Source organism: Saccopteryx bilineata, chromosome 3 (assembly GCF_036850765.1).
Source record: "Saccopteryx bilineata isolate mSacBil1 chromosome 3, mSacBil1_pri_phased_curated, whole genome shotgun sequence".
Lineage (NCBI taxonomy): Eukaryota > Metazoa > Chordata > Mammalia > Chiroptera > Emballonuridae > Saccopteryx > Saccopteryx bilineata.
This window is the reverse complement of record NC_089492.1, coordinates 96,216,050-96,243,200: the sequence shown is the minus strand read 5'-3', so window position 1 is coordinate 96,243,200 and position 27,151 is coordinate 96,216,050. Positions and strand designations below refer to the sequence as shown.

Here is a 27,151-nt window from a genome sequence, read left to right as displayed (position 1 = left end):
AAAACATTGCTGTAGGACATGTAAGGATGTAAATTCTTACAGCTTCCATTCTCAAGATCCAGGTACAAAACACTGACTCTTCTGATATGGGCACAGCACATGAAAAAGACTAGGCGATTCTTGCCCTCTGTTCTTTCCGCTTGTGAAACACTATTGGAGCAGCTCTTCTTGATTCTAACCATTCTTCAACAGCTTTGATTGCCCCACCTTCACTAAGGTGAAAGGGTGGGTTTAAGGGAAACTTTAGTTAACATAGGAATAGGTACTACCCCCAGGTCAATGACTGTTACTCATTTTACTAATAAGAACAGATACTTCATTTGATCTTAGCCAAAAGGCCAAGAAGCAGTGTTGTTACATGTTTCAAATGGATTCTTTAATAGCCAATATAAAACTATTGTACTTTAATGGTGAATGGTTCAAACAGTTAACTAATACAGCTTCTGCATCAATTTTTATTTTAGGGAACAAACCCAGCAGTTAGTTACTGTATCAGCACAAAGAAATAATCTCTTAAAATCAGTTAAGTTTATGATACAAATAATTGATTGCTTTTAATATATTAAAATCATCACAAAAAATATGAAAACCAGTTTTCATTTCTGGTTTGTACAAAATTGGGCAGCAGGCTAGATTTGGCCCACTGACCATAGTTTGCTGACCTTTTTCTAATTGATTTGTTTGTTCTTTCAGTCATTCATGCATTCGTTCACTTATGGAACAAATATCCATTTTCCAAATATTCTTCTGTTCCTTGTGAATGCAGTGGTGAGAGAGACAGATATGTCATTAAGGCAGTCTTTCTTCTGCGTTTGAGTTAAGCTTGCTGAGTTCAGAGACTTTCTGATTTGTCTCTGCCCCCAAAATAATGCATTTCCTTGTACATTTTGAGATGAAATAATGAATGACTGAACAAAGAAAGAATCCATTAAGACTTTGCTAATTATCTCTTCTGTGACTATTCGATTATGCTATCTTATACTGCAAGTCTGAGATAATTGCTATCTAAAGATAAGTCAGTTGATAAATCTAACATATTTTGGGAGGATCTTTGTTAAATCTAGATATGAGGGTAAAGTTTACAATTTGTTCTGTTGATGAGAGAGTGCTGTGAAAGTGATTAGAGATGTATTACCATTCTTGAATGAATCTTCTGCGTAATTTTGGTATGAGCCTTCGAATTAGTATTGAACTTCCATAATACTGTCATAGGTGAGAAGGGTAAAATCTAGGGGATGGGAAGTTTTTAAGTACAGGGAACATTTCTCCCATTTGGATGTGCATGATGACATCTTTATATCCTACAAATGGTGTGTTTTATGGATTAAAATATTGGGTAATGCATTTACTCATTGAGATTAGCTTTTTTCTTAACACATTGCATTTATATGGTTTTTTAAGATTATTGCATATAACTTTAAAATATTCATTATCTCCATTTTAATAATGAAAATGTGATACATGCCTGTTTTTTCTTTATAGGCGAGATAAACTTTGGATTTGCATGGAGTTTTGTGGAGGTGGTTCTTTACAGGATATTTATCATGGTAAGACCAAAGTTATATTTTACAGAGATTAAGTAGAATTTAATATATAGGAATGTACTATATTAAAATAATGTTTTGATTTATTGTTTTATCATTATGTTATTTGAATACATACATATATTTTAGATATATATGAATGATAGGGGCATTTGGTCTATAAGTTGTAAAATTACATGCAGTTGAATTATTTGCTAATTCTAAAGAAAGAATATTGTAGTTGTTTGGAAATTTCAAACTCAGACTTATAGAAGACATTCAGAGGCCTTGATGGCTAATACTGAGCCAAAAGAATATCCAATTGATAAGTAAATATTGTTAAAGCAAAGTCGATTTTGCTCTAATGTATTCAAGAAGCGTTAATTGAATATTAATGCTGTCTTAGATGCTAGCCTCTAGGAAATTAAAAAATTATTAGAACATTTTTGATTGGGATTTCAGTGGAGTAGAGAGGCTTTTAAAGTAAACAATTTTTACTGTCTCCCGACCCCACCCCTTTCTATTCTAGTTTTATTAATGGGTTACTGTCACAAACTGTAGAGTAGCTTTATTCTTTTTCTGCAGTTGATCTTTTTGATTAATGTAAAATAAAATTGTTTTATAATTCATGATGTCAATTTTCTGAGAAAATATTCTGGGAAGTTTTTCTCATTTTTTTATGTAGCACTTTGCTTATACATCTCATTTGAGGCCTCATGTACCTTTAGGGGCTGATTGTAATAAAACGGATGTTGAAAGGCTATTTGGGTAGAAATGTTGATTCCTTTTACTTCACTGTATTTGGAGTGAGGTCACTATCTAGCAAGAGTCCATCATTGGAATTTGATTTTTAGTCTCCACCAACAAATGTATTTCTTTATTCTAAAGTGATGTAATAGTGAAAAAGAGAAAATTATTTAAATTCTTCCATATGGATAGATGCACACAGAGAAATATTCAAATATTACAAGATGATTATGCTAGCGTATTGATGGGTGGAGGTCCACCATAAGTGAAAAGGGCAGATATCAGAATTGTGTAGATAACATGATTCTATTTATGCTTTTGTGTGTGCTGCATACATATGTTATATAAAAGGTCTTTGCATAAAATTATCTGGTAACCAATAGGCCAAACTATTGGTACTGCTTATTATTGAGTAATGGATTGAATAAGGAAGAAGCCTTTACTTTCCAAACTCTCTATTGATTAGAATTTTTAAAATGAGCATACCAATTTTTATAATGAACAAAGGGGCATGTATAAGATGCACCCTATTCTGAAAAAATTTGGGGCCTAAAAACTGGGTGTGTCTTATACAGTGGTTGTCAAGTCATTTAAGAAATGTGGCATTTCAAATGCATAGATGGAAGTAAGGATGAGGCAATATATGAAGACAGTGATTTATTATCAGACACAGATGAGGACAAGCTAATGAATGGCAGTTTTGACAGTGATGAGGAGTTGTATGAATTTTATGATGAATGAGTTCAGTAACTTTATGAAATACATTTTTCTTTTAAATTCGAGTCCCAAAATTAAGCTGTGTCTTATAAATGGGGAAATATGGTAATATTACTTTTATAGCTATAAAGCTAATAATTTTAGGGGAAAATAGTGACTTTAAGTGAACCATAATACAAATAAGATCTATTTTTTAACAGCTTTGATAAAATCTAGCTAAACCTCCTGGCCATGCTTTCTTTCTTTTATCATTTAACAAATAATATTGGTCAGTGAGGTATAAAAATAAAAATATAACTAATTTCAGAGACTAAGTCAGGCTTTTATTCCTTCCTTACACATTTTGTATTTTTCTGAAGCTGGAAACAGGGAGAGACAGTCAGACAGACTCCCGCATGCGCCCGACCGGGATCCACCCGGCACGCCCACCAGGGGCCACGCTCTGCCCACCAGGGGGCGATGCTCTGCCCCTCCGGGGCATCGCTCTGCCGCGACCAGAGCCACTCTAGCGCCTGGGGCAGAGGCCAAGGAGCCATCCCCAGCGCCCGGGCCATCTTTGCTCCAATGGAACCTTGGCTGCGGGAGGGGAAGAGAGAGACAGAGAGGAAGGAGGGGGGTGGAGAAGCAAATGGGCGCTTCTCCTGTGTGCCCTGGCCGGGAATCAAACCCGGGTCCCCCTCATGCCAGGCTGACGCTCTGCCGCTGAGCCAACCGGCCAGGGCCCCTTCCTTACACATTTTGTTGTGCAGCTTTTCCATGCCAGGCACTGTTCTAAACACTGGGATACAATGAGCCAATCAGATTTTTAAAATCCCTGTCCTCATGGAGCTTACTTTTTAGAATTGTTACATGGAACTTAGTGGAACTTGTAAAACGTCACTTAAAAACCATGCTTTGCTTAATTTTATTAATATTAATTTTCTTCTTACAGTAACAGGACCTCTGTCAGAACTGCAAATTGCATATGTGAGCAGAGAAACACTACAGGTAAATCCAATGCTAATTAAAAAGTAATATTCTTTATTAAAGTGAATGTTTAATTATTGTGCATTACCTATTAAGTAAAGTAAGGATTAAATATTACAGTTTTGTAAACTCTTGAGTGTTAATATCTTTTTTTAGTTGTTTGTGTAACAAACCCAAATTACATCAGCACATAAGGACTTTAAAGCCACATGTACATGTGATAATAGGAACTCCTAAATTTAAGTGCTGTGTATTTGTTATTTTATGGTTTTGTATTCCTCTTAACTAAAGATAGGCTTGAAAATTAAGCACTTTTATGGTAATTGGAACTCAGTCTGATAGTAATTGCACATATATTTATTTCAAACTGTTTGTAGAGTTAATAAAAGTTATTTGTCTTAGGGAAATTAGGGGTTCCAACTGAGCTTTGCCTTTTTCATTTTCTTCATTCTTTATTAGGATAGATCAATAAAATAAATTAATGATTACTACAAGAGTTTCTGTAATGAGTAAACAAAAAACAGAGACTACTACTCAGTTGATCATTTTAAATCCCAAAGTGAGCTCTGTAGTAAAATCCTGTTAATAATTATTTTATTTTTTTTTAATTCCAGGGACTATACTATCTTCACAGTAAAGGAAAAATGCACAGAGATATAAAGGTACATACACATCATACGTCTAACCTATTGGCCCTCTTTTCATCTTTAAGTAGTCTGACCAAACTGTTGACCAGAATTGTCTTGATTGTTCTATTGAATGAATTTGTCATATGAAATATGTTAGTGTAATATAATTTACTTATACTTTTAAGAGTGTTATTACTTTTTTATAGCAACTTTTATTGAGATAAAATTCACATACCGTAAATTCACCCAGTTGAAGTGAACAATTGTGGGCTAATGTTTTAATAATCTATTTTAGCTTATTTGTATTTACTTATTTATAAAATGTAAATTAGGTTTCGAACTTTTATCAGGTTAGTTTTAAGAAGGTTCATGCTTTGAAAATTATACTGAACTTTGGCAATCTTAAGAAGCTGTCATTATTTTCAAATGGATAAATTAACCTTTAATAATTTCTGATGGTCTTCCATTTAACTGGCAGATGAGCACAGCTGCACTGGACGTGCTGAGGTCAGCTCTGTGGGAAACCAGGAGCTATCACAGCACTCAGTGTATTTCTAAAGATACTGCTTTCTCCTCAACTTAAATATTTTCTCCTTTCACTTTCTTTTTTTTCTTAAGCAAGAGAGTCAGGAAGAGAGAGAAATGAGAAGCATCAACTTGTAGTTGCATCACTTTAGTTATTCATTGATTGTTTCTCATACATGCCTTGAGTGGGGGGGGGGGCATCAAGCCAGCGACCATGGGATCATGTCGATGACTCTTTGTTCAAGCTGGTGAGTCTGTGCTGAAGCTGGATGAACCCATGCTCAAGCCGGCGACCTCAGGGTTTTAAATCTGGGGCCTCACTGTCCCAGGTCGGTGCTCTAGCCACTGCACCACCACTGGTCAGGCTCCTTTTACTTCCTTTCATTTCTCATTCATCTTTTCTCCTACTACTTCTCTTCCTCTTATTTTCTGAATTTTCCTCTAGCAAAAAGGTTATTACCTTTCTTTCTTTTTTGTGTGTGTGTTTGTCATATTGTCCTTTACATCTTTGATGAAAGCCAGGGTCCCTCTCCTCAGAAAATGTCCTTATGCACATGCCTTCAAGTTTTGCATGAAATTTCAGTGGACTCTCAGATCATCTGCTAAAATTCTCTACTTTAAGTATTTTTCATAAACCACTTAAACCAAAACAAAGTCCTTTGAAACTCCAGGGGAGAGGAGATCATAAGAATTTGAGATGATCTTGAAGGACTGACAGATTTTTGTCAGAAATGGAAGTTGGAGTGCCTTCCCAGCAGAGGGAGCCACGTGAGCAAAGATAAAAGCCAGAAAGCAAAGGGTCATTTTAGAAATCAGGAAAGTTGCACCATATTATTGAGTAGAAGGGACTGTAGGAGAGTAATAGCCTTTGGGGTTGGATGAGTAGTTTGGTGCTTCATTATACAAGGACTTGTGTGCCAGACTTCAAAGTTTGGGCCCAATTGGGTAGTTTCTGACCATTCACACAATTTCTACCTTTGTTTGAGCCACCAAACAAAGATACATTGTATCTCACCTGGTCTTTGGTAATAGCCTTCTAACTGGTCTCTCTGCTCCTGGTCTTGAGTGGTTCTATAGTCACTTCCTCACCTTGTAACCTGATCTTTTAGTATCAGGTCTTTTCATTCTCCTAAGAATGAAACCACCTGTCACACTCAGTATAAAATCCAGGTAGTTTAGCAAGGTCTACAAAGTCATGCATGATCTGGCCTCTGCTCTCTGACCTCATCTCACACTCCTCTCCATTTTACTCATTCTCTTCTAGCGCACTCAAGTTACTGTTCTTAGAACATGTTGAGCTCATTCTGACCCCAGGGCTTTGTATTTGCTATTCCATCTTCTTGAGTGTTCTCCCAAATTTTCACATGGCTTGGCACCCTCCCTTTTCCCAGATCTCTGCTGTGATATTACTGCCCTAGAGAAACTTTCCCTTCCTGTTTTAATTGTCTTCTGAGTCCTTATCTCTACCTAGCTTGGATTTTTTGTTGGTTTGTTCATTCATTCATGTGTGTGTGTGTTCACTTTTAAATTTTTTTTCTTCCTTAGTAGGGAACTGGATTTTATTTATTACTATTACTCAGAGCTTAAAATAGCATTTGGTTGCTATTAGTCTTTCAAGGAGAGAAGGAGGGGTGGATGGAAGGAAGTTGTCTAGAAAGACCATAAGTGCAGGTGAGGTGATATAAACTATGATTTAGAAAAATTAATCTGGAACTGGAAAAGGATCAAATAGAAGACTTTGGCAGAAGTCTAGATAGCTAGGGACTACATCAAGTTACAGTCTCAGCTCTAGTCCCTTCTGTCTATTTTCTTCTCATTTCTCCCTTTACGCCATAGACTTGCAGTAATGTCAGGGGGTGCACTCTTCTGTTATTTTCCCTTCTATTTTCTAGTATTTTTTCCCTAAGATAATTACATGATTGATGGCACCCTGAATAAAAGAGCCTGCTTACTTTTTTGCTTGTTCATTTAAAAATTGCAGAAAGGGCAAAAATAAATGAATAGAAAGTCTTTAGGAGACAATATTTGTACCTTCTTCAGAAACTTTGAGCTTGTTGCAGTTAAAGTAGTTATTATTATCTTTGAACTTAGGTTAGGAAGCAAAAGTAGCTAAAATGCTACTAGGTCACTGTAATGGAGGAATTCAGTTCTTTTTCTTTAGGGAAAGACCTAGTTCTTTCCTACTATGTCTTTTCTGTGAGTCTTTACACAGAACACTTCCCTTCTGACACTTTGGTTACCAATTCTCTGAGACACCAGCTGGATGTCCTATAATTTAATTCTGACTACCTGGAAATAGCATCAGGTCTCACTGGTTAATGGGCTCAGCCCCATAAGACTACCCCCACTCGCCTTTGCGACCCTTCCCCCCCACACACACACACACTTCAGACACCAGTCCCAAGCTCAGGTTATCTGTGCTTTTGACCAATCAGCTATAGATCAGAGGTTCCAAAGACTCAATCCTTGGGTTCTGTTAATTAGCTAAACCAGCTCACAGAACTCAGGGACATATTTAATGCTTACCAGTTTATTAAGGGATGTGAACATCCACATGGAAGAGATGCATAGGACAGAGTATGTGTGGAGGGGCACAGAGCCTCCGTGCCCCCTCCAGCGCACACCACTCCCAGACATCCACACGTGCACTAACCCAGAAGCTCTCCAAACCGGTGCTATCAGAATGGAGGCATCCTCACGTAGGCATGATCCATCAGTAACTCCATATTTAGTACCTCTGCTTTCTTCAGGGAATGGGGTGAGACTGAAAATCCCAAGCTTCTAATCATGGTTTGGTCTCCCAGTGACCAGCCCTCACCCTGGAGCCATCCTGGGGCTCACCTTGAGTTGCTTCATTAGAACAGAAGACAAGTCTCACCCAGGAGATGACAGAGGTTTCAGGAGGGCTGTGTCAAGAACTGGGGCAAAAAAACAAATATTAGGACAAATGATGCTCCTGGTGCTCTTATCACTTAAGGAATCATAAGGGTTTCAGGAGCGTTGTGCCAAGAACTGGGGGCTTAGACCAGTATATATTTTTTCTATTATGTCACAGTCATGTAGACAAGTGACATTTTAATTCTGTGGACCTTTGGCTAATTGTTTATATTCTGAATGGTCCTAAACTCTAGACAGATATGTTATGGATAGACAGCCTCACATACTAAGCGGCAAGGTTCAGTCTTACACACCAGCACTGGGTCAACAATGAGTTGGAAAATTGTTTTTATTTTTTAACAGGATATAGTAATCAAGTTTAACATATAATACTAGGAATTGAAAATGGCAGTGTAAGGTAACATTTTAGTGCAGTGAGAGTGTTTGATCAGTGAGAAAATAAGATTTAGATGAAAACTAATATATCACTTTCATAGTAACATTCATATTATGTTAATAGCAGCTTTTACAAGACAGAACATTTTATAAGCATAATCAAATTGCTTAAAAAATGGACAGTAAATTTTCCTGTGAATATAATGATTTAACATTTTAATTGGGCATACTTTAAATTTTAAGTATTTCCAGGTCTGAGGCTGTCACTGGTGATTATTGTAATAAGTACGTTTATTAAGTGTGCTGTCTGATAAAATGTTTCCTACTTTAATTAAAATGTTCTCACTTTGAAGGGAGCTAACATTCTGTTAACGGATAATGGTCATGTGAAATTGGGTAAGTAAATTACAGTTTTGTCACTTACACAAATTTATTCCAAAACCTAATATATGCATATCTTCCTCTGGACTAGGTTTCTCCTCCCCTAGCTGCATCTTTGTGTTTTCAGGGGAAATACGGAGCCTTTGTGGGGCATACATAGCCTCTCTGTGTCTGTTTCCTCTGCCCTTCACATATAACAGATTCGTTGTAAAGATATAGTGAAATAATATCCTTTGGAAATTCTTTCACCTCTAACCCCAGGAATGTGTTTTCTAGAAAGAAATCTTTACAAAATTGCCTTTTAACCAAAAACTAAGGTAAATAAACAAAAGCCAAAAAAAATCAATGTTGCCAGAAAGCCTGCATTCTTTACATGAGCTTTTAAAATAAAATACAGTATTACTTATATAAGAATGTAATTTAGATGCCTTAACTTTTTTTAATTGAATGTACTGGGGTGACATTGGTTAATAAAATTATATAGGTTTCAGGTGTATAATTCATATATCATCTGTATATTATATTGTGTGTTCATAGCTATTTTCACTTATTTTGTAACATTTGATTGTCAAGTTATGATTAAAACAATTCAAAACCTTAACTATTTAAAAATTTAAGACAGGAAACATACAAAGTCATTGTAAATAAAGTCATGCCTGTTAGATATTAAATAAAGTGTTTAATGACAAATAAAATTATTTTGAACTATATATTGCTATAAGAAATAATTCAATGTTTTTGTTTTAAAAGTGAATAAGACTATATCCTACTATAGGACTAATCAGATTTAAATGTGTATATCTAATTAACAATAAAATTTTCCTGAGCCACCTCTAAACATGGCAAAGGTAGTTATCTATTTATGACTTAGTAAACAGTATCAGCAACTTAATATTTTTTAATATTGTATGCCTACCCAAAGATGTTCTATATATAAAGTTCCTTAGTTGATAAGGATTTAGAAATCATAAATAACTAGAAAATGTTAGAATTCAACATATCTTAAAAATAGAAACAAACCACACATAAAAATAAGTTTCCAGGTAATGATTGGTATTGGTAGTAGGATGCATTGCTAAGGTAAGATTTTGGGAATGTTCTGTTTGAATATCATTTCAAGTTAGGTAGATTTACCAATAGATTTGTTGGTTTATTTAATGTCACTCCTCATGGGAGTGACAGCAAGTGAATAAGAATAGTTTATACTTTAGGTTTCTTACAGTGATATTCCTTGAATTTTAGATCTTGGGAATTTGAATTTATATTATTAAGTCTGACAGGTTAGAGTCTCTCATCTGTCTCTTTCTCATCAAAATTATTTGATCTTGACTTTTGTGATCGTTTGATTCACGTGGGAATATGTGGGCATCTATTTGGCTATGATATTACACTGACTGCTTTGTGATGTTTTAATGCTAGTTCATTACAGTTAAAATTTTTAATGTGATGTTTGAGAATATCTTCTATTTTTGTAAAATCAGTTTAATGAAAATTTAAGATAGTTTAATGAAAATAGTAATTAAAGAGTCTTCTCATGTTGCCTTAAATACTACTTCCTGTCAGTTTTCTTTTCTAAATGTTTCTTGTTTCTTTAATAGCTGATTTTGGAGTATCTGCACAGATAACAGCTACAATTGCCAAACGGAAGTCTTTCATTGGAACACCATATTGGTAATTGTATTTTAATTGATCATTTAACTTTTTGTTTTTCTTTCATTATTGAATATAGCATTTATAAAAAATAGACTGAATAATCAAAAACTTTAGGATGAAAACATTAAGAAGGTCATCAACAGGTTAAGTAATTTAGGCATGTATACTTGTGGCTCAGTTACATAGCCAAGGGAATATTCTACCATGTTCGTCTTCATTAGGTGGAAAAGACTTTAAAGATTAGTGTTTTTTTTGTTTGTTTGTTTTTTGTTTTCATTTTTCTGAAGCTGGAAACAGGGAGAGACAGTCAGACAGACTCCCGCATGCGCCCGACCGGGATCCACCCGGCACGCCCACCAGGGGCGATGCTCTGCCCACCAGGGGGCGATGCTCTGCCCATCCTGGGCGTCGCCATGTTGCAACCAGAGCCACTCTAGCGCCTGAGGCAGAGGCCACAGAGCCATCCCCAGCACCCGGGCCATCTTTGCTCCAATGGAGCCTTGGCTGCGGGAGGGGAAGAGAGAGACAGAGAGGAAAGCGTGGCGGAGGGGTGGAGAAGCAGATGGGCGCTTCTCCTGTGTGCCCTGGCCGGGAATCGAACCCGGGTCCTCCGCACGCTAGGCCGACGCTCTACCGCTGAGCCAACCGGCCAGGGCAAAGATTAGTGTTTTTAAAGAACCTTTTCTGGCTCTGCTTACTTCTACACATCATGTATTTTCACGATGTTTTTATATCTCTCTTTCTTCACCCCCATTTCCAGTCCATATTTTGCCCAGGTTTTCAATATTACATTATTCACAGTGCCTCTTCACTCAAGGCCTTTTCACATATCTCGCTTGCACACAGGATCAAATATATATTTTTGGTGCTGGAGCTTTCCACAGTTTGACCTCTGTCTCATTAATCTTAAATGCTACTAGTTGCTTTCACAGCCATATTTGTCTGCTAGGTATTCTGTAACCATTCTATAAAAATTATTCATAATTCAGTAAATGTTTTTGACCGCTTAGTATGTGCTAGTCACTGTGAACATAGTAATGGACAAGTGTAGAGCTCTTTTTGTTCACAACATTACTTTGAAGTGAAGTGACAGCACACTGGAATGCTTAATATTCCTTCAGCTTAAGTGCCAAGCACTCCCCTGATGCCCTCCCAGCCGGCCTCATCAGCAGGGGATGGCACTAATATGGGTGACTCATTTTCATATTTAGGAGATGATAGATACCATGTTTTATATTGATTTGTCTTTTTATCAAATGGATATATGTTTTAAAAGTTTAAATAGTGCTAAAGGGCTTATAAAAACTCATCTAGTAGTGTATTCTGCCATCTCTAGTATTATGTTATTGTTTATACACTGTTATGATAGGTGAAGATTTTAGCTGTTTTCATTCATCACTCAGTCTTTTTATCCTTGCAATATACTGCTGAGTGAATTGATATACTATTATTATATTTGCTACCTTGAAATTTCTTTCTATAAGAACAATTCATTTTTAATTTGCATAGTTGTTTTTTAATCCTTGGCTAAGCCTTCTATACCTTTGCACATTTTACAGCTCTGTCACATGCCTCTATACAATTTTCCACATCTTAAAGCCTATCAAGTTATTTATTGGTTCTGATTTTTGTTTTAATTCGTCGTTTTCTGTCTTTTGTTTTCTTATAATCCTTTTTGGAGTCCTCTTCCTTCCTATTTCAGTCTGAACTGTTTATGATCTAGGTCTTTTTGCCTAGCTTCTCCCTGAGAAAATGTCATCTTCAGCTTAGGAATTCACTTCCTGAGCTCTAACTCTCCCTCTTTCATGAATACTACCTCATACACATTTTGGTAACTTACCAAGACATTTGAGGAGTAAAACTTTTGAGACTCATAATTTGGGTGAATATGGAATTCTAGATTGGCATTTTTGAAGTATTGCTCTAGAGCAGTGGTGGTCAATCTGGTCCCTACCGCCCACTAGTGGGTGTTCCAGCTTTCAGGGTGGGCGGTAGCAGAGCAACCAAAGTATAAATAAAAAGATAGGTTTAACTATAGTAAGTTGTTTTATAAAGATATATTCTGCCAAACTTAGCGAGAATCCGACATAAAGTACTTGGTAAGTAATTATTATATACTTTAACTTGCTGTAACTCTGCTTTATAAACTTTCCTACTTTATAAATCACCATTACTGTGGAACCGGTGGGTGGTTAGAAAATTTTACTAAGAGATACAAAAGTGGGCGGTAGGTATAAAAAGGTTGACTACTCCTGCTCTAGAGTCTCTTTTTCTCTGATGCTGATGGAAGTTTGATGCCATGATGCTGCATGAATTGGAATCAAATCCCTCCTCCTAGAATCATTTCAAGTGGTTTGATATGCCATAATGTTGTCCATTAGAATGTTTTGGGGGTTTTGTTGTTTTTACCTTTATTTGTTGTACTTGGCATTTGTACTGTCAATCAAGAGATTCGCATCTTTCAGTTCTGTAAAGTAGTCTTGTGTTATTTCTTCTGTAATTTCTTTGTAATAATTGTTCCTGTTCTCTCTCTCTGGACCTCATTAGGTATACCTTGGGTCACTTGGATTAATCCATCAACTTTCTTAAATTTTCTACCCACTTTTAAAAAGGTTTTTTTTTCTGCTTCTTGTAAGATTTTCTCAGCTTTTTTTAGTCTCATGCTTTCATGATGGAGGCTTCCCTCAGGTGACTCATAATCCTTATCTTCTGGTTCACATCGAAGAGCAAAACACTAAAAACTGACTCATAGCTCTGTGTGCATAAGAGGCATCATGTAAACTTGGTGTTTCCTTAGAACTGAGCAAGTGAAGAAAGCTGGGACTCCCTGTTTTAGACATAGACTTCTACTGTCCCCAACCCCTGTGCTTCTTTGTGTCTGGTTTCTCTGAGTCTGGAGCCTCTCTTAATTTCTCTTGGTCTTTATCCATTTGGGATGGGGAAGGAGCTATTGTTGAGCCCTAAGGGACGAGAGAAGGAATCTGGGGGAAACTGTTCCTTATTTAGACTTGTCACTTTCTAACACACAATTGTAGCCCCAACCTCCACCCTACTTATATAAGTTTGTGACCCTAGTTTGTTAGCCTTTCTGGGATTCTTAGGGCCTAAAGAACTAGCTAGCTATAATGTAGCCATCAATAAAGTAGTAACTGACATGCTTTAATGTTCACTTTTCTTATAATAACTTAAATATTCATTGAGCTACTTTAAGATTAACAAGATTTTAAGACCAAGCATTTGAAAATTAGTAGGTCTTTTATTTTATTTTTCCCCATAACTTCACTGACTTACTTGATTTTCCTGAAATCATACCAGGAAGACAGGTATATGTATGTAAGATTGCTAATTTAAATTGCTCTTTTGATATGTAAATCACAGTTATTTTCAAAACTGTTTAGAATTTGAATTTTAATATTTAAAAATTAATATAATTATTTAAAGCAGTCAAGTACAAATGTATACAAGTATAATTAGACTAAGACTATAAGTAATTTAAAAGAAATAAAAAATCATACTGAGTTTGGGCAACTTATAAATAAACACATTTTAAAAAACCACTCACTTTTAGAATTTCTTTACCATTATAATAAAACAGGAAAAAAAATGCCAATTAAGTTTATGGTAAATATGCATTAAGTACTAAATGAAGATTTTTGGTGCCCCAATAAATAGTTTTGGTCAAATGAAAACAGAGGCCAGGTTGTAGTTTTCGATTTAAGGGGATAGAGCTAAAAATTATAGAATATTTATTGCAGGATGTTATTTCCCTGGAATTCTGCTGTGCAGAGGAAGAGGGGTTGGGGTATGGACAAATTTGGGATATGTTGTTCTGACACAATTGTAAGTTTTTAAAGACCTTTATAGTAAATGGAATAATGAAGTAACACGTCACCAGTAGGGGCATGGGATGGAGGGTCTTATGAGATGATGAGATTTTAGGAGAAATGGGCCTTTTAACTACTACATACTTATTTTTCAGATATCAAGGCCTAAGTAGATCTCAGCTTAGATAGCGACAGTTTTATATGCCTCTGGTGGAAATGTGGAGGAAATATATACAATACAGAAGGTTTTCTTTTCTGAAATCTTTCCTTCAGGATGGCTCCAGAAGTTGCTGCCGTTGAGAGGAAAGGCGGGTACAATCAGCTCTGTGACCTCTGGGCAGTGGGAATCACGGCCATAGAACTTGCTGAGCTTCAGCCTCCGATGTTTGACTTGCACCCAATGAGGTCAGTGGGTCACAGTTGAAGAGTCCTATATTTTAATTCAGGGGTTCCCCGCCCCGGTATTTATAATCTCATGAACAAATAATATGCTTTGTCTTGCTTTACCTTATTTGGGAATAAGAGTAATAGAATTTACATTATACATTAATATGAAATCTTAAAATGCGGTGTAATGGCTTGTTGATTTTTCAGAGCATTGTTTCTAATGACAAAAAGCAACTTTCAGCCTCCTAAACTAAAGGATAAAATGAAATGGTGAGTATCTTTATGTTATTTACTTTTATAGTCATGAGGGAAAAAAATTGAAATTTAAAGTCTGATTTTTTTTTAATTCCTTAGGTCAAATAGTTTTCATCACTTTGTGAAAATGGCACTTACTAAAAATCCCAAAAAAAGACCTACAGCTGAAAAGTTATTACAGGTATTACTTTTGCCCTCTGTGTCTTTTTTGAAAAGATAAAATGTCATTCATTCTGATTTCTAATAAATGTCCTTTACTGTATTGTGTTACTTTTATAGCACCCGTTTGTCACACAACCTTTGACGCGGTCTTTGGCAATTGAACTATTGGATAAAGTGAATAATCCTGATCATTCCACTTACCCTGATTTTGATGATGATGATCCTGAGGTAGTAGCTGTCTTTACTAACTAGTATATATAACATACATGTATATACATATGTGCATTTCCAAATCAATTTTAATAAAATGAGTTTAAATGAAAAACTGAGGAAACAACTACCTCTGACTTTGCCTCCCCTCGAGAAGTCAGGTGCTGGATTTTTTTTATTTGGCTATCGATAGCTATTGTCTAAAAATGGTTAAGGCAGAATCGCCTAAGCCACTTGTTGTTAAAGTGACTGTAGTTATTTTAAAGTGGTCATTGTAGATGAAGTTGCCGAATAAATTGTCTCCTATAAAAGAGAACGCAAATGAAAAGGACATAAAAAAGATGTTAGAATATACTTAAAATCTCTGTTCCGTTTTCTTCTCAAAGAGAATCTTTATACAACTTCATGAATTATTAGTGGTTAGTAGGAAGTATAAGTGATTATTTTGGTGACTAAAACCATAATTGTCCACTATGGAAATGTTTAAAATGAGACTGTATTAGGTAGAAAATGAAATAACTGTAATGCTGTAGGAGCACTGATATTAATAGAAGCCTGCTTCTGTTGTCTTTGAACAGGCATTTAGCATTCCTAGCTCAGGTGCTAACTTGTGGCATCTCAGATAAATTCACTGTATGTGACATCGCAGGGTTCTGCTTTTGGGTCTGTGACTGGGGTGGAGAGCCTTCACTTGACTGGCTTTACGGGAGAAACTTAAAAGTGGTGTGAATTTTATTGATGAAACCGTAAGAGGGGTGGCTCCCAGTGGTCAGAAAATTGGCTGCAGATTATCTAAGTCAGAGAACTTTTATAAATTCACCATTGTTTGAGCTTGCCATCTTCATACAGCTGTGATTAAATAAGATATCTGCCCTCTGGTTAAAGGTCTGGAAAGGAGTTTGGAAACATAAAACTTTAAAAATTAACCTATATCAAACAATAAAATTTGCTCAATTAGAATTAAATTTAAAGAAATAAATAAAAATATAACCTATTTTTGACCTTATAATTACAGTAGGGAGAAAACTGGTTTTGTTTTGCTTAATTTTTTTTTAAAACTTAGGTTTATAAATTTTTCTACTGTAATATATAGGTAGTCCTCTGTTTACATGGTAGTTAGTGCAGGACTCTCATAATGACCATGTAAACTAAAACCCTGCCAAGTGGGGGAAATTATAATTATTTGTGACCTTAAGAAATGTTTGTCAAAACATTAAAAATTCTCTGTCAGCTTTAAATGTATAGGGATGTGGAAAGAACAGTAAAGCTCATACAACTTTATGACAGAACAAGTATCATTTCTGTGCCTTGTTGAATAGCATATTCCTTTCTGAGCTTGATGGCCTTCCAACATTTTACCCTTTATGTTTTCAATGCATGAAATAGTTCAATGTCCCTGTAATAGGGAATATTCTGCCAGTGCCACTTCTTCTGGCGTATCTTCATCCTTTTTATCACAACTACTCTCTTCGTGCAGCTAAGTTCCTCTGGCTGTCCTCTTGAACAGAGGCCATGTCACATTCTCACAGTCAGCTGTTTTCTTTTGTAACTTCATTTATGTTTGATTCAAATTCCATTTCCAACATTATTCAGGATTATCACTTTTTATTTCTTTGCAACACTTTTATCTTTGCTGGCTGTTTCCTGCTCTGAGTTACCAATTTTTGTACAAATGTCCCAGGTGTATTATCACTGGGAGACAAGGACACAGCACATGTTCACACTTTTCTGTTTGTGCATGAACTGAGTAACATGTTCAGTGACCGGTCACAGACAGATTTTGAAAGAAGTGATGTGATTTAACAGTGAGAAGTCCTCCCCACCCCATCCATCCCCTGGAGTAAGTCTGAAAGTGGCAATAAGTGTAGAGAGATTTTAAAAGTAAAAGGAAAGAAAATAGAGGGCTGCTTCTACCAGAAAACACGTAAAGGGAGGACATTGTGTTTACTAAGTAAGAGGAGTATAAATCATCAGCGCATTTAGCGTTATTTCGTTTAGCTCGTCCTTTTTGAAGTAAGAAGTTGACGCAGTTTTTTTTATTACAGTTTTTCTCTGCAACAGGAAAAGCTAGCTGCAGCTTTTGAACAGCTGTTACATTTTTGAAATACTGAATTTTGAATATTTATATTCAACTCCGAGAACATTTATTGGGAACCTGCTGTGGGTAAAATATAGTATATGCTTAATCTTGAGAAGCTCCTAGTTCAAGGCCTGAGGAGTTCTAGTTTGTGGGGGGAAAATATTGGCAAAATTGTTGTATTTCATTCTCATTTTTACATAATATTAAATATTTATTTCACATTTGAGTAATTTTGTAAACCAGACTGTGACTTGATTGTTGAATGCCACGTCGTTGATTTTGTTCTGTCCTAGCCTCTGGTTGCCGTGCCGCATCGAATTCCCTCAACAAGTAGGAATGTTAGAGAAGAAAAAACACGCTCAGAGATAAACTGTAAGTATATACTACACACAGTTCATAATTTAACATTGACAACTAAGATTTCTTTGTCTTTGTTTCTGTTTAAGAAACATTTGTTGAGGACCTATCATATGTCAGTACCTACTCTTTGTCACCATTTTAGTTAATGGCATATAGGAGTAAAAGCAGATATAAAAATCTGCTACTCAACTATATAAATAAATTGTATAAAATGTTAGAATTTAAATACTACTAGAATTTAAATACAAAAAAATAGAGCAAAATAAAAGATCAGAAATATTGATCCAGGGCTGGAGAGGTTCAATTTTAAGTAAGTTTGTGAAAGAAGATCTCACTGAGAATGTACCATTTGAGCCAAGACGTAAAGAATGCAAGGAAGGTGGATGTCTAGGAAAGGAGAATCTCAGGCAGAGGGCACGGTCATGGCAGAATCCCTCAGGTAAGACTGTGCTTGAAAGGTAACAGCGGAGAAGCAGGGGGTGTGGAGTGGAGGGAGGGAGGGAGAGGAAGAGGAAGTGAGGTCAGCAGGGGGCGTGGAGTGGAAGAAAACTAAGGCAGGGATATATAGCTACTATAAGAATTTCAGATTATTCTCTGAAAGAAATAGGAAGACAATTGAAGACTTTAACGTAGGTTTGACATAATAATATCACTCACTTTTGCAAAAAGTCCTTCTCCCCATTTGATTGAGAGCCCTTCTGTGGGGCCAGGCTGGAGGCAAGGGCCTGGTTCAGAGGCTGCTGCTGCAGTCCTAACTAGAAACTGGTGGCTTGCACCAGGCATTAGAACCGAAATGTGCATAGCAGACAAGTTGTTGATATATTTTGAAGATACAGCCAAGATAATTTTTTGAAGGATTGTCTGTAGATTTTAAGAGAATGAATTGAAAGGATAAATATGAATTTTTTTTGGATTGAGCGTTTAGAAAGTTGGAGGACAAATAAGATTTCAAATTGTAAATTTTGTTACACTATTTTTGCTTTATTCCAAGTAGTTCTTTTCACTAAGCCCTTGTAAATGCAGAGTGTAATTAAGGTAGTAAGAAGTTTATTTTCCTTGTTCCTGAGGACTTTTTGGTGATGGGTAGGGTGTAGACTTATGTGTTATTGTTTGGGAAGAGGAACAAAATTCCTAGAATAGGCAGGAAAGAGGAAATCAAGGCAGTGCATCTTAAACTCTGTGTAGGCAGGTCACCTAGAGAGTGGGCTAAAATGCAGCTTCGGGTTCACAGGTCTGGGTGAGCCTGAGGTTCTTTTGTCTGACAGGCTCCCAGGGTGGGGGGGTGCTTGTGGTGCCAGGGCCACACTTTGGTCATCAGGAAGAGAGTGCTGTCTGCAAACCGGCTTACCATCTGAGTTATCTGAGAACCTTTAAAAATGGATTCTCAGGCCTCACTTTTCCACAGATCCCGATTAAAGACTTGGGTCAGCTGAGGATGCTACACCTTTTAAATAACTGTCTGTCTAATTATCATGGACTACCAAGTTACGGGCACACTGAGACAACATTCATTCATATGAGGTGCAGTACCGTCAGCTTAGCAATGACAGACTGCCAACAGGAATCCACTGTTCCTTAACTTCTTTCCTTCTAGGAAGCATTAATGCCCTATGACAGAATGCTAATTTAGTGCAGTCAGGCTTGTGCTAACACTTCTCTGCGAGCTGAAGATTTATCCTTTGGGATCTGAAATCTAGAGTGACCCTAGGAAATTAGGTGATGTGGAAACTTAAGATAACTATGCTTAAGAAACTATTCCAAATTTTTGGCTAGGTTGGTAATGATAAATATACTGCTCACAAAAATTAGGGGATTTTTTATCACTTCATATTCATTTTGAAATATCCCCTAATGTGAGCAGTGGTAATACATTTTATACTTGAATTAAGATGAATCCATTTCTTTAGGTTAAAAAGTAAGTGAGGTAAGTAGGGGCAGGCACTAGTCCCATCTAATAAAAACGAAAAAGCAATGCAGAGATGACTAGATTGGCCTGTAAGATGGAGTCGTGCACTGAGTTAACAGCGGGTCCCAGCTCCCTCAGCCTCCAGCCAGGTCTCTCACAAACACCCCTCCGTGTCAGAGACAGCCTTGCACACTGTGTGGCCTGTAGCTGGAAGTGTGTCGTGAGCCTTGTTTGCAGTCTTGTGCTGGTACTATCTGGGAATGCTCTTAAAAGACAGAGACTCTTGCAAGAAAACACAGTGCGTTGTGCACAAAGGCCAGGATTGGGATTTGTACTTTGCCAATGATTATTTTGTGTGACCACAGAAAATTACCCTAAAGTTCCTCTGAAGCTACATTATTTAAATTTGCTAATTTACCCCAAAAGTACTTTTTCTGAAAATGGTAACCTTAGTACATGAGTATTTCCCATTTTTTAAAATACAAAAAGTATTTTTTTATTGATCTTAGAGAGAGAGAGAGGGGAGAAAGGAAAAAGAGAGAGAGAGAGAGAGGAACATTAGTTTGTTGTTCCACTTATTTTTGCATTTATTGGTTGATTTTTGTATGTGCCCTGACCAGGGATCAAACCCATGATCTTGGTATGTCAGGATGATACTCTAACCAGCTGAGCTACCCAGCCAGGGCTCTTTGTCATTTCTTTAATAATACAAAAGGTGATTGGAGATGTGTTTGTAGTTGATTCAGAAGACTTTGTTTTGAGTTACTGTTGGCAAGTATAGACAAGAGCCATTCAGTAGACCTCTATCAAGGTGATGTATATATTAGTTATAATACCTTACTAAAGGTTATTTTGTAATCTTTGATGTGTGATCATATGTGAACAGGTATGAAGAACCCATTATTGATGAGCCTGCGTATCTTTAAGGGTCAAAATTTGATATCTAGTCCATAATTGCTATAGAAAAGGCCTATTATTAACAGATTAAGCTCCATCCCACCTTAAGTGAGAAGCAGGGAGGCAGAGAGACAGACTCCCACATGCACCCCAACCAGGATCCACCCAGCAAGCCCCCTACAGGGTGATGCTCTGCCCATCTGGGGTGGTGCTCTGTTGCTTAGCAACTGAGCTCTTTTAGCACCTGAGGCAAGGCCATAGAGCCATCTTCAGTGCCTGGGGCCAACTTGCTTTAACCAAGCTATGGCTTTGGGAAGGGAAGAGAGAGATTGAGAGAGAGAAAGGAGAGGAAGAGGGGTGGAGAAGCAGATGGCCACTTCTCCTGTGCGCCCTGACCAGGAAAAGAATCTGGGACATGCGCACACTGGGCCAACGCTCTACCACTGAGCCAACTGGCCAAGGCAAGATTAAACTTTTAACAGTTTAGATTTATTTGGACATTTTCTAATAGCTTCTTTATTTAAATCTTTAAATTGTTACTAATGTATGGTATGTAGTAAAATTAAATGTGTTTTGCCATGGAGTAAAATAACTTTTAAAATTATTATATGATTAAGGCCCTGGCCGGTTTGCTCAGTGGTAGAGCGTCGGCCTGGCGTGCGGAAGTCCCGGGTTCGATTCCCGGCCAGGGCACACAGGAGAAGCGCCCATCTGCTTCTCCACCCCTCCCCCTCTCCTTCCTCTCTGTCTCTCTCTTCCCCTCCCGCAGTGAGGCTCCATTGGAGCAAAGATGTCCCGGGCGCTGGGGATGGCTCCTTGGCCTCTGCCCCAGACGCTAGAGTGGCTCTGGTCGTGGCAGAGCATCGCCCCCTGGTGGGCAGAGCGTCGCCCCCTGGTGGGCGTGCCGGGTGGATCCTGGTGGGGTACATGCGGGAGTCTGTCTGACTGTCTCTCCCCGTTTCCAGCTTCAGAAAAATACAAAAAAAAAAATTATTATATGATTAAGAATTTGGAAACAAAACAAAAAGAATATAGAAACAGATTATGGCTTTACTTTTTTTTTAGTTGGCCAAGTAAAATTTGATCCACCCTTAAGAAAGGAGACAGAACCACATCATGAACTTGTAAGTAGTGTAATCCTGAATGTTAACACTGAAAAGAAATGTTTTAATTAGTCTTTATGATATATTGGAACTGACTTTAAAAGCTAGTTATTAGTATTTTTAAAGCATTTGGGGAAGTGAAAAGGTAAGTGTTCCTGAAATTCAGAATAAATAAATCTGTGTTGCTGAGATTGAATATTTTCAAAATTACTTAGGAGAAACTTACTAGTTTTACCCTCTAATTATATGTTTGTGATGCTGGCCCTTTAATTTTATTTTTATTTTTCAGTTTTGAACAGCTTTTTATGTCTGTATTTATTAGAATAAATGCCAGTTTCAAACCAAAATGTTGGATCAGTATAAGCTCATCTCACTAAATTTATGGACAGTCTTTTAAGAGTGTAAGCCAGTTTTTTTAAACATCAGAGTAGCGTCACATCTACTTGGAGTACTGAAAAGCAGGGGAGACTGGGCAGACCTAGTAGATCAAGTTTGTCATTCAGTTAAGGCTTGCAAACTATATGACCTTTCTGTTCATGATGCTTTTTTGTTAATGTTTTATACTCTTTTCCAGATATATGATAATATACTTGATGTAGTCTTAGAAGCAAAATGCTTTGCAAATATTTGAGATGTTAATAATTTATGGAAGAGTGAAACATGAGTCTTAAAAAACAAATAGAATTAATCCTAACCGTTACTTTACCAGAGCTCCAGATGATGTTACTTTTTTTTCTATTTAATAATGAGAAGAAAGTAACTGTTAATAAATACTGAGGGTTGAATTGGGAGCTTTGTTCTTAAATTTAATGCTTATTTTAATCCACTTGACTAAATGCATACAGAGAGGGTCTTTAGCCTTTCACTTTTGGAGTTACTCTAATTCAGTATACCAGCATGAAGGAAAGGAATGTTAAAATTCTTAAAATGATTATATTAAAAAACTGAAGCCTGACATTTATGTAAAGGATGGAGAAAGTTAAGAAGAAAGAAGAGTTCTAATGTTTATAAATGCTAATCATATTTTGTTAAGACAGTTTATCTGCTCTTCCTCTTTTTAAGTTGGCATTGCATGTGTTTAAATCCTGTACTAATTTAGTAATAACTGCATTGTAGAGCAAATTTGTTGCTTTTTTAGAAGCTCCTTAATATGATTTGGCTTTGCATTTGCCTTAACAAAATTATGTTAGTAAGACATACTTTACTTAGAAATTTCCCTTTGTGAATTTGTGGCATTTAGTCTAAGTGTAAATAACTTGGGTTTTTTGGTCTCTGCTAAACAGCCCGACAGTGATGGTTTTTTGGACAGTTCAGAAGAAATATACTACACTGCAAGATCTAATCTGGTATTTCTCACCTTCTGATTTTCTTTGTCAGCATTGTTTTAGTCTTAACTGTTCATTTTATTTTTTTAAATCAAACATTTTGTCCAATTTTAATGAGTCAATTTAAGCTTTATAAGTTCCTGCTATATAGCAAACTTCCATATATTAAGGATTATAGCATTTTTTCCATGACAAGTTAAATAAATATACCTATTCAAATATATATATTGTAGTGTTATATAAAAAATTAAAATGTTTTTCTTTCTTATGCATAATTTCCTGACTCATACTTTTTTAAATTTACATTTCCCTATAAAAATATCCAGTTTTAAGGTGACTTGTTTTAATGAACTAGGAACCATCTCTCTCTCTATATATATATATATATAAACATCCATTCATACATATAAAACTATTTATATATATTGCATATATAGTATATATGTCATTTTAAGAAATAATTTACCCCTAATAAAGAAATCAGTTTTAGATGAAATTTTAGCTTGGTAGCATTGTATAAAATCCAGTCTTCTCAGGCCAGATTTTAGATTATAAAGCCTCCTTGAAGGTATCAATATTAATATTGTCTTACCATTAGTTAAGAAAATATGACAAATTAACCCTGGTGAATATTAAATTAATAATACTTTTAACAGTTGCTATTAAAAAATAGTTCTTTCTGCTTCTGTAGCTGGCTGGGGCCCCGGGTTATTCCTAGATTGTACTTTTCTGCCTTTTCGGTGGACTTTCCCTTATCTTTCCTTCCTCTCTGCTTCAGTAATACACCTGCTTCGGTTGGGTTAATGTGGCTTGTTTGGCTTCTGGGAGGAGCTTAGACTGATTTCAGTATTGTGTAGGAACTATGTAGATTCTTTAGGAAGAACATAGATATATATACCTCCTATGTTTCAAGGGAATTAATGTGGGAACAGTCATTGGCACAGACCACAGTTTTCAGAACTGGCAGTCAAAGAGTTGAAATTATGAAATTATAATATTACTACTGGAATTGTGGGATTCACTCAAAAGAGGGAGATTGAAATAATCAAAGAGGAAACGAAAGGTGAAATCATGGGATTTCATGGTTAGTTATGAAATCTGGTCTGAATAAAGAAAGAGTGTAGATAACTGGTTACTGTAAAGGGTGATGCCTGTGATTTGCCATCAGAGTTGAACCAACATTGGAGGTAGGGGAGAAGCAGTTGAAAAGCTAAAAGAGTCTGGATGCACTGTCACAGAAGAAAGAAAGGAACATCGTATGGCCCAGAAAGGCCAGAAAGTATGAGGATTGAGATCCGTCCAAGGAAGCAAGTAAGGACTAATGTCTGAAGAAAACACTATCAGTGATTTCTGGATTGGTAATTTCTCCAGAATTAGACATAAGTAGACTAGAATGGCAGTCAGTGAAATTTGTTGTGGAAATAAAAGATTGCAAATTCGAAATTTGAGTTAATATTCTCCAGAAAAGACAACAGCATCAGAAACTTCAGGGTTACAGTATTCTTTTCTGTACCTGTGTGGAACTAACCTAGTAACTTGATAAATGATCGTGTTTCTAATCCCTAGAACTATCCCCCTCAAATAATCAGGAATTTCTTTTGCTAGAAGGAGCAGTTTGACAAGGTCTTGTGACAGAGGAGAGCTTTAGGGACAGATAACTTGTGGTAGAAGAGGGATGAAGGAAATATTTGTAAGATTCTGTCATTTTATAAAAACAACCTTAAAAAGTTTATTTCTAATGATAATAAAAGCTAACACCTATCTAGAAAAATTTATATACCAAGCATTATTCTAAACACTTGACTAATTTATGTTTTACAAATGTGAGAATTTAAGGTACAAAGAGGCTAAAATTGGTCTTACCACCCAGCTGAAGAGTAACAGCTGAATTTGACCCAAGCAACCTGGCTCAGTAATTCACAGCTAAACCACTATACTGTATTGCCTCTACCCAACATGTTAATATTTTGTTTTCCACTACTTTTTCTCTCTTTTAGTCAACATATATGCTAATAATTTTTAATGTGGTAAAATATACATAAAACTTACCATTGTAACCATTTTTAAGTGTACCGTCCAGTGACATTAAGTACATTTGTATTGTTGTGCAATCGTGACCACTCTCAGTCTCCAGACTATACCTCCTTACCCATTAAACAATAACTCTCAGTCCCCCTTTCCTCCAGGCCCTAGCAACCACCATGCTATTTTCTGTCTTTATGAATTTTTCTGTACTCTAGTTACCTCATATAATTGGAATCATACAATTTGTGTGTGTGTGACTGGCTCCTTTACATAGCATAATGTCATAACAACGTCAGGATTCATCCATGTCGTAGAATTTGTCAGAATTTTGTGTTAAAGACTGAATAATATTTTATTGTATGTATAGACTACATTTTGTTTATCCATTAATCCATCAATAGACATGAGTTGCTTTCATCTTTTGATTATTGTGAACAACGCTGCTATGAATATGGATGTACAAACGTCTGTCAAGTCTCTACTTTCAGTTCTTTTAGGTCTATAACTAGAATGGGAACTGCTGTGTCATATGATGATTCTATGTTTAATATTTGGGGAACAGCCATACTGTTTTCCATAGCAGCTGCATCATCTTACAGTTCCCACCAGCAGTGCACAAGGATCCCAGTTTCTCTGCGTCCCCATCAACACTTGTTATTTTTTGACCAGGGAAGAGGAGATGTTTTTTGTTTTGTTTTTATTTGGTTGTTTGTTTAATAGCCATCCTAATGATTATGACCTGTCTTTAGTTATTTCAGTCCCCTAATTTCATCAGTCCTAAAACCTTTTCACTGAACAAGATTTTATCTCTTACAAATACTTGTGGCTGGACACTAGAACCCAGATAAACAGTCCTAAGTCTTTTAGGACCGAGCAAAAACATTTACCCCTTGCAACCTAAAAGTTTTAAAAGATGCCCAAGTTAAAAACAAAAACAAAACACTCATTATAATGTGATAGTTAGTAACAGTTTTGCCCATAACCATAAATGTGTTTATCAATCTATCTTTATATTAAAAGATAATATTACACTATCTGGGCCCTCGCCAGTGGCTCAGTGGTAGAGCATTGGCCCTGTGTGTGGAAGTCCTGGATGCAATTCCCAGTCAGGGCACATAGGAGAAGCACCCATCTGCTTCTCTACCCCTCTCCCTCTCACTACTCTCTCTCTCTCTCTCTCTCTCTCTCTCTTTCTCTTTCCTCCCCTACTGCACCCAAGGCTCAATTAGAGTGAGTTGGCCCTGAGTGCTGAGGATGGCTCCATGGCCTCTGCCTCAGGTGCTGGAATGGCTCCAGTTGCAACTGAGCAATGCCCCAGATGGACAGAGCATCACCCCCTAGTGGGCTTGCCAGTTAGATCCCAATTGGATCCCTGTCAGGGTGCATGCAGGAGTCTCTCTCTCTGGACCCCCTCCTCCCACTTAAAAAAAAAAGATATTACAGATCTGTTCAGCTGATGCTAATTTTTAAAATTTGCCTAGTTTTACTGTATATTTTGGCCCATATACCAATTAAAAACATAAACCTAATTGTATGTAAACAACTGTGTTAATTGCCGTCAAGGAGTATGAATAGTAACATAATTATTACTCTAAAGAAACTGAACAGAACACCTGAGAGAGTAAGAATAAAATATTTAAGTTAGAATTAAAAACATGTAAGGAAGATATATCTAATTATTATCAGTAACTAGAACAAAAGTACTTTAAAATTATTATTGAATTAGGTCAAAATTGAATAAAGTCTATAAATAAAGTTAAATTCTATAAGAGAAATAATAAATGCCAGCTTTACTTTACATCTGTTAAACTGTAATTTGTTAGAAAATGTGTGTTGTGTGGTCACATTTTTTTAGTGTAATATTGAAAACAGTTTCTAAAGAGAACTCATTTCATAATTATGCAATGATAGAACATTTTCTGTAATGTCAAGCCTAACCTTGGATACTCATTTCCAAGCTTGCCGTACAAAAGTCATATTAGTCTTCTTTTATTAATAAGAATGCTGCTTGATCAGCTAATGTTCTGATTCCACTTGCTTTTCTGATATTTTAAGAAATAAAATCTTTTTTAATTATCCAGGGTTCAATCCCTTTTTACTTCTGTAAATTATTTACTGCATTAAAAGGTACCTAACGATTTTATTTGTACTATAAGTTTCTCATATTTTGATGAGAAAAAAAAATTTTTCTCCTGTTCTTTTT

At 36.3% G+C, this 27,151-nt stretch overlaps 1 protein-coding gene and 1 pseudogene across 5 annotated transcripts in view; one reads left to right on the top strand and one right to left on the bottom strand.

Moving 5' to 3' along the window:
• The window catches only part of MAP4K3 (mitogen-activated protein kinase kinase kinase kinase 3), a 147,481-nt gene that overhangs the window by 79,147 nt on the left and 41,183 nt on the right, over nt 1-27,151 (top strand). For 3 of the 5 annotated variants that reach the window (XR_010730273.1, XM_066266968.1, XM_066266967.1), the window contains exons 4-15: nt 1,483-1,547; nt 3,919-3,974; nt 4,568-4,615; nt 8,734-8,776; nt 10,360-10,432; nt 14,512-14,643; nt 14,833-14,895; nt 14,980-15,061; nt 15,160-15,270; nt 17,626-17,704; nt 21,561-21,619; nt 22,882-22,944. Coding sequence is in view for 4 of the 5 variants with exons in the window: in XM_066266968.1 (XP_066123065.1) it covers nt 1,483-1,547; nt 3,919-3,974; nt 4,568-4,615; nt 8,734-8,776; nt 10,360-10,432; nt 14,512-14,643; nt 14,833-14,895; nt 14,980-15,061; nt 15,160-15,270; nt 17,626-17,704; nt 21,561-21,619; nt 22,882-22,944 (874 nt within the window). In the remaining variant the exon portion in view is untranslated. The remainder of the gene's footprint in view (nt 1-1,482; nt 1,548-3,918; nt 3,975-4,567; nt 4,616-8,733; nt 8,777-10,359; nt 10,433-14,511; nt 14,644-14,832; nt 14,896-14,979; nt 15,062-15,159; nt 15,271-17,625; nt 17,705-21,560; nt 21,620-22,881; nt 22,945-27,151) is intronic. The other 2 variants (XM_066266970.1, XM_066266969.1) reach the window with 1 other exon arrangement.
• LOC136332532 (U2 spliceosomal RNA) lies at nt 221-350 on the bottom strand (annotated as a pseudogene).